Source organism: Glandiceps talaboti, chromosome 6, assembly GCF_964340395.1.
Source record: "Glandiceps talaboti chromosome 6, keGlaTala1.1, whole genome shotgun sequence".
In the NCBI taxonomy this organism is placed as follows: Eukaryota; Metazoa; Hemichordata; class Enteropneusta; family Spengelidae; genus Glandiceps; species Glandiceps talaboti.
In genome coordinates this window covers 21,705,592-21,714,170 of record NC_135554.1, presented here as the reverse complement: position 1 = coordinate 21,714,170, position 8,579 = coordinate 21,705,592, and the positions used below count along the sequence as shown (strand labels likewise).

The window sequence follows — 8,579 nt, the reverse complement described above, 5'->3', positions numbered from 1 at the left end:
CCCTACATCATTCCCATAGATAGTTTAATCTGTAACTCCAGTCAGTGGCGTACTACTAATTACCTATAATACCGGACAGCACGTACACAGTACAGAGAACAGACAGTCAGTAAGTAAGTCATCGTATCACAGAGACACAACTATGCCATGTGGGCTAGATCCATTTATCAGAACAAACCCATTTGTCTATTTGTTCAGTAGTGACGTTTATATAGGAGAGGGGGACGCCGTAAACACCTTGCTTGAGGTTGTATCGCATTATATTACAGCGTTCGTCAGATTCAATATTCTCAATGGATGTAAAGGTAAGTCTTACACTGACAATCTCTAAATCAATTCTGAATGTTACATGGGCCCCTCAGTACTAATTGAATTGCGTCAAACTTAATTAGACATAATCACCATGTGCTTACCGATCAGCGTGTTGAAAGATTATGGAATATTTCATGAACTATACAGTCATTTGCATGCACTTCCATCGGGAAGCATACATTTAAGGATGCCAAATATTTTCCCTATGCACTTGACACCACAACTCATCATTTGAAACTTCCGTTTTTGATTTCGGGTGTAATTCAGTTTTTGAACATAGAGGTAGTGGCTGCCTGGTATTTAGGTTAGTAAATGATAAAACGAGGGTTAAAAGTCAACCAATCCAGTGTACCTTGTTTAAATTATTTCAATCGCTATCAACATTTACAAAACGACTCCGTAAAAATGGTTTCTTAAAACCATTTTTGCGGTCATAACGACAAATATTCCGTGGAGCGGAGGTCGATTATTGGATATCAAGCGTGAAGACATAACTGCCTACAGCTATCAATCATTACTCATTATTCAAAAAGACGTACGTTTACTAAGCTTAATTCTAATAGCTCCAGAAAATGTGACATTTTGCATTAGTATTTTTTTTTAATGAAATATTCGAATTTTTTATGTGAGTCGGAATCCCGGGTCGGAATATGGTATTAATTATGAATTTACAATCACGTATGGCGACATCCACACTTGAAATAAACATATTCAAATAAAAGACGTGCAATTCGGGGGTTTACCATAACCAGTCGGTGCAAAGTCCAACTACTGTGCAACAACACTAAACGCAATGGGTAGGTCATATATTTAACTGAAAATGTTGTGAATTTTCGCGATATTATCAACCAAATATATTCCCAAGATCAGACATATTCAAAACCATACATAATGTTTAATATTGTTAAATGTATATTATAGTGAAATGTAGAATATGGTGATATTTTTACACGATAAAGCTATATTTCTGTGTAATTGATGACAGGTGGGCTCTAATGGCTCTATTTACGCAGGTCCCCTATCAGCTTAACGTGTATGTGTACCTGAGTTTCACTTGTAACATTTCCGGGAGATATTTTTTCCCCGAGACTTGTTACCATTGGAGTTGTTCGTATCAATGTTTTTTGTGATTTATTGTTCCCAGATGATTGAAGGCTCGGGCAGTATGGGTTACCAGTCTAGTATCACACCAGAACCACCGACTGGGTACAACGAATTATTACGTAAGTATAACAAGAAGTTTGATATTGTCCATGTTATGGTGTTATCGCCAGGGGATATCTCATGTATGTGCTGTTTACTCATTTGATGTCACTCCCCCGATATGATATTCAGTAAAAATTGAGTAAAATTATCTCAATTTCTGCACTAGTAAATAAAATTGATTCCAAAAGAGACAAACCCTCTACCCCTCAAGAGTGTTGATTCAAACATATCAATTTAAAGATTAATTTCAGGAAATGTTTTTATAGCTACTGGGCACTTCTGAAGTTATTAGATGTGATAAAATTCTGATAAGATACTGTAACAGACAAAAACACGGATATGACGAGCGCAGTAATGGCTGAAACGCACACAGTATACCGTAAAATACAACCATAAGGATACACGTATTGGAGTAGTATTTAAACGTATTGCTTCGAGGTCATCGCCAGAAATAGGCGATATAAAGTGTTTGTGTAGTGCGTGTAGGTGATATGCTGAGAGTGGGAATTTGACCCAATTCGATAACAACTTTGTCGGATTTATCAAAACTAACCTAAAGTAGAATGTCATTTTTATGAAATTGTAGACTTATTTTTAAAAGTCTTGTACCAAGTTATAGCTTATCGTACATTTGTAGAGTAGTTGCCTCGTTGTATGGAATAACATCCATTTTGTGGTATGAATTAGGATGAAGATTAATTCGACGGAGGTGTCAAACAAAAGTCAGATTTGAACCTTGAAACAAATAATGCTCTCTCCTGTCATTCCCTGGTACAAGATTTTAGGAACGAGTGTCTTCATGTTTTCGTCTCTATTCGCTCAATATATTATTCTGTTCAATAAAACTGCCATCCGTTGTTTCAAAACACTTTAATAAATGAGCAAACTTATGCAAATATTAAAATGTATTGCTTCCCCTTTTTTTCTTTTTTCTTTTACAACCAACAGGTGACGACTTTGCGACAATGAAACCCCCTATCACCCCAAGACCTTCACCCCCTCCACAAGGTATTGAGTACACCCATGTTTTAAAGTAAGTTCAATACTTTGTAAAATGGTGCTTGAAAAAATACATACCTTCATTAAAACCAATCTATGTGACTGTGTGTTTTTCCTATTTTTGGCAATGTCATTATTGTCACAGGGAAGTTAATTTTATAATATTACACCGTTTTGTTATGTTACAGGTAAAACAGGATGTTAATTAATCAATCAAGTTCACTTCTTTCCGTAAAAAAATCGTACTTTGCAAATGACAGAATCCGCGATATGAAAACCGTTCATCATGAAAGTAGACAACGGAGTGGAGGGTGGGGTGGGGGGGGGGGAAGTTTACGACTTGTACAGTATATCACTGTCAGTACTAAGTGTAATTACTCAATCTAAGATCACTTGACATTTATGATCAATCAAAAATATACATGTGGGTTATTTACTTTTATCTTTGATTCAGATCTAAAATAAATTTTGTGAATATGTGTTTTGTGACTGTTGTGTCACGAAAAACTGCTGTGGCAAACAACGTAAGGGGCGAGATGAATAGTTCAATACAGGATAAAAAGCTAAATTATTTTACTTTGGGGTGGAAGGGGTTGGTTGAGCTTTTTTAGTTTTCATCATACAAAATCGATTTAACTTTTAATGGATCTATTTGAACCCTAAATGCAGATTTTTCTAATATGTCGTCAAATGGAGAAATACAAGATTAAGAATATTCGCTATAGTAAATGCATGGCACTAAAACAAAGTAAAGTCTCAACAAAAGAACGGTTTTTTTCCTTCACTGCATACCGACTTTGTATTCATAGCACTACATACTACTACATACTGATTTGAAGTTGATTGTGCTGTCTGAAACATTTTCAATTTTGGCCAATTTAGATAGAAAGGGTGGGGATGGGAAGTCTGAGGCCTAACTAAAATATTTAGTTTTTTATCCTACATTGAACTATTGATCTCGTCCCTAATGTGGTCCCAATAGTGTCATTCTTAATGTCTAATGAACGTCATCGTCTTTCAAGCATGATTTCTCTTTCTTTCTTTTTTCAGTTTTGATCTCTCGAAAGATGAAGCCAAAAATGTGCTCCTACTTTTAGCCTTTGAAGATCGATATCCTGAAAGTGTCGTCGAAAATTTAAAAATTGGCGACATTTCTACATCATACGCAAAATTATACGTAAGGATTTACTCTTCCTAATTTTTAACAACTCTTTCCGGCTTCTTTATATCATGTGCATGGTTTGTTTCTTCTCAAGTATCAAACCAAACCTCGTTTTCCGCTCACACTTCTCACCTCTTCTCTTCTCACCTCTTCTCTTCTCTTCTCTTCTCTTCTCTTCTCTTCTCTTCTCTCCTCTCCTCTCCTCTCCTCTCCTCGCCTCGCCTCGCCTCGCCTCTCCTCTCTCCTCGCCTCGCCTCGCCTCGCCTCTCCTCTTCTCTCCTCTCCTCTCCTCTCCTCTCCTCTCTTCTCCTCTCTTCTCTTCTCTTCTCTTCTCTTCTCTTCTCTTCTCTTCTCTTCTCTTCTCTTCTCTCCTCTCCTCTCCTCTCCTCTCCTCTCCTCTCCTCTCCTCTTCTCTTCTCTTCTCTTCTCTTCTCTTCTCTTCTCTTCTCTTCTCTTCTCTTCTCTTCTCTTCTCTTCTCTCCTCTCTGTTAATGGCATGTCTTAAATTTATATTCGACATAAATTCCTTTTTTTCCTTCTTTATCAGTATCAGCTGTACCTCTTTTGCGAAGTAAGAATTGTAAGATGGGCGAAATCACCATACAGAGGTAAAAAACGTCCGCTCCTTATATAAGAGAGAGAGAGAGAGAGAGAGAGAGAGAGAGAGAGAGAGAGACAGAGAGAGACAGAGAGACAGACAGACAGACAGACAGACAGACAGACAGACAGACAGACAGACAGATAGACAGACAGACAGACTTGTCACAGAGAAAGATACAAAGAACCATAGACAGAGAACGACAGAGACAGAGACAGAGATAGAGATAGAGATAGAGATAGAGATAGAGATAGAGCCAGGCGGAGACAGTCAGAGGGAAAGGAGATAGATTGGAGAACACACAGAAAGAGAGTTGCACCTACCGTAACAGTTATACAAGGACATAAAAACCGCGGAAAGGGAAAATATAATTTTTTTTTTTTTTTTTGGGGGGGGGGGCTTTATAACGTGCACTTAACTTTTTGTTTCCTTTTTTTTGGGGGGGGGGCTTTATAACGTGCACTTAACTTTTTTGTTTTCCTTGTTGTTTTCATGCTTCCTCCTCAAGAAAATTATGTGAGTCTCAGAGAAGAAAATGAAATAGCGTGTAAACTATTGTTTGCAGGTGGTCCACTTGACGATGGCGGTAATGGTACCGTACCATCGCCATGGGAAGTACCTGTACGAGCTGACAAAGAGTTTCTAGACCATCGGAAAACTGTCTACGTTCCTCATTCGGAAAATGTCAGATCTTGCAGCTATTGTGATGGAAAAGGCTACGATATACTGGGTTATGAAACAATAGCAGTTGTAAGTTTTTAAGACCTTTTAATATGCGACCAAAGCATAAATGTAAAGTGGATAAAGTATCCTGGCTCAACAATTATCTGCCAACTTGTTTGCACATAAAGCGTAACAATCTCAAGAGAAAAAAGTAAAAGTTTTCCATAGTCAGACTTTTGCTTGTAGAACCAGACTAACTCCATTTCAAGTGACATGGCTTTCATTGTAAATCCAAAACGTGTAATTTTTGGGTGATTTTCGTTTTGGTGGACAGTGATAGCCTAATGACGTATGCTAGATCAAATACTGATAACAAGTATTACTTTAATAATTAATACTCTAAAAAATATGATTTATGACAACATTCACTCGATTTTTTTAGGGGGGTCAAATAGTTTCTGGTGTTTGAAGTTCCTATAGTCAATAGCACACGATGTGTTATCACAAATTTTAAAGCCCCAGTTCCCATTAGGATCAAAGTCTGGGTGAGTGAGAAAAAAATACACTTGTCCGGCAGAGCTATATTCAACAAAACTGGTCAACAGTAAAATGTCGATCCTATGTAAACGCCCCCCCCCCCGCCCTTAAATGATACTATATAAACCCCTCCTAGCCTTTAAATGACACTGTCAGGCGTATTTTCGAGGTGTGGCACCAATAAAAATGAAATATCATCATATTTTTTCAGGTGAGGTGTAATTCCTGTGATGGGCGTGGTTGGAATGACGAAGGGCGATGTGCTGAATGCAATGGTACAGGAAGAAAGAAGTAAGCTATCTACTATGACCCTTTGACCTGTGACCTATAACCTTAATAACACCCATGCTATTTACACAGTAGGTGACAGTATTAAATATTCGACCTGAAGCCATGTCTAATAAAGCGAACTAATCGATATACAGATGGCTGATATTACTGGTAGCTTCAAAAGTTTGAGTTATTGAAATCGTGATAATGGTAGTTTTAACCCGAACAATAATTGATTATTATCCTTTTTTCAATAATAATATTCACAGACGACTCAAAGGCTCAAGACTTTGTTGGTTCTGTGATGGTCATAGACGGGTGAAATGGCATATTGAAATGACTGTATATTAGTAAGTAACCTTTTAGTCATCCACAAACAATAAATGACGTTGGCGTGGTATATGATATCGATCTATCAACCAAGTACACACGGTGAAGCATACAATTGCGGTAAAACAGACCTCATATCTTGACACAACTGTGTGTATACTTTGATCAAAAAGCATAAAATTATACGAAGCTAACAATTGATGAACTTAATATTCTTCTCTTTACAAGTAGTTCTTTTCTAGACTTGGATTCAGCTAAAGTGTTGATAGTTTTAGAGCTTTGCTGGGTTGATGTTGATCTTGACTATGTCCTCTCAACACGCATGACCAACCCAACAGAGGTTGTCAGTTAGAGTGCAACTTTTTAAAAATGATGCAATACGTATCTTGAATAGAAATCTTGTAACAGTCAAGATCACTTACAGCAGATCACTCCAAAACTTTTCAGAAATCTCTAAACCATGCATTGCGACGAAACCTCGGGACATTACGGTGACTGCAGCCAAATACTTTAACCCAGTTATCAAGTCAGCAGTACTATTCTGCCAACGGTCCATTTTAGTGGACATTGACCTTGCGAACTTGAACTGTTATTTTGTCATTTATTTATCTTCTATGCTTGCCGAATTATCGTAGTCATGTTTTCTAAAATTATTTTAGTTTTACCCGCACGGCTGATTATCTTATGGACAATCCTAGCACAGTTGGTGGCTTTGTATCAGGATCAGCCAAAACAACGGTGAGTGAGTGAGTGAGTGAGTGAGTGAGTGAGTGAGTGAGTGAGTGAGTGAGTGAGTGAGTGAGTGAGTGAGTGAGTGGGTGAGTGAGTGAGTCTTTCACTTGATCCATTTTACACACCTACTCACTTTGTCAATCATTAAATCTAGTTTTGACATATAATACAATCGTGCAAGCCTATCTTTAATTCTTGTTATTGTTTGTAGGCCACTCCCATTCAATCCATTAGCAACGAACAGATTAAGTCAGCATCAAGAAGATTCGCCGATAAACATCTCATGAACTACCCTTACGAAAGAATACTACAACAGGTACGCCACCTAGAGTTGAACTTTATTGTGAAATATCAGAAATCGCGGACGAATTAAAGAGCACTCGATCGAGCTAATACTTTCTCCAACGTTCAGTCGTCTGTGCAGTTCCTCCCCATAATGGTTCTCAAGAATCAAAGAAGGTGTCCTTTGGCTGTTACTAGTGATTCAAATCACGATTTCAACTTTAAGTTTTAGTATTTGTGTAATACTAGCTTTTGGCGTTTCCATCCATAAGTTTGTTTTTGTATGAATTAAAAAGTCGATCTGATTAAAATACAAATTTATTGATCTACTGGGTGATCCATCCACAATTAGTTCTCATGAATTAAAAACGACGTAATCATTTAATTTATGTACTGACCACTGCTATTGGTGTTTACATGCATAATTTGTTCTTATAAATATTAAAAAAATCATTTTTATTACTAGTTTATCGAACTATGACCCCTTCATGAAAACTGTTTGCATAATTAATGTACGAGTTTATAAATGTTAGATTTTTTAAACAAGGCTTCAAATCTTTACTAAATTCGAGACCCAAAGTCAGATCTTCACTAAATTGTGGAAATATTGGTTATGACAAGAACCAATTAGATGGTAGAGATGTGACACCAGATCGCCACCTCAGTAATAATTAGAATGAAGCCATGATTGTAAATTGAATCTAAAATGAAAGGTTTAAGTCAGGGTTTTAAATTAAATGTGTTGTTTGTATTTCAGAGAGCCAGGGTTGCTCCGTCATACGAAGTCAGGTGGGTGTACAAGAGAAAGAAAGGGTCTATGTGGATATATGGAGACTTGATGAAAGCGGAATCAACTAATCTGTCAGCCATCAAATGAACACTGCTGCTGATAAGATAAACTTCGTTTGAAAAGATAAAACGAACTGTATTTATTTCAAGTTCAAGTTCAGTCTTTTTCAGTATTAGGCCTCAGACCACCAATGTACAATTTAACACAAATGTGGAAAGAACCGTATGTAGCCGTCGATAAAAATATCGGGAAGAGTTAGCCGACGGATAGTGTATTAGTCAACAATATATACGAATGACTCTACGTTCTAATAGCAATAACTTATGTATACAAGGTGACATTTAGCAGTTATGAGACGAAGAGAGAGGGAGGAGAGAGAGAGAGAGAGAGAGAGAGAGAGAGAGAGAGAGAGAGAGAGAGAGAGAGAGAGAGAGAGAGAGAGAGAGAGAGAGAGAGAGAGAGAGAGTCCAGTATCACATATTCAGATTTGAATAATATGAAAATGTAAGCTATTTCATAAAAGGAAGCAAATCTACACAGTGCAATATTAGTCTAAGCATGAATTTTTATACGTCTCATGTATTTAGGGCAATAGCTGGAGTAACAATATTTCCGTTTCGAGTCTTTCATTGGGGTTCTTGACTCATCGTAAAGCATAATAAAGTTTTTTCCCTGTTTACTTTATTATTATAAAGAAC

General features: G+C 37.2%; 1 protein-coding gene across 1 annotated transcript; it reads left to right on the top strand.

Moving 5' to 3' along the window:
• The first annotated feature begins 281 nt into the window (after positions 1-281).
• LOC144436058 (uncharacterized) lies at positions 282-7,968 on the top strand. The gene is made up of 11 exons (XM_078124715.1): positions 282-305; positions 1,457-1,535; positions 2,467-2,551; positions 3,568-3,694; positions 4,227-4,287; positions 4,843-5,027; positions 5,689-5,768; positions 6,017-6,097; positions 6,737-6,815; positions 7,021-7,125; positions 7,849-7,968. The coding sequence occupies exons 1-11, from the start codon at positions 294-296 to the stop codon at positions 7,966-7,968; spliced, it is 1,014 nt and encodes a 337-aa protein (XP_077980841.1). The 5' UTR covers positions 282-293.
• Positions 7,969-8,579: the final 611 nt, after the last annotated feature.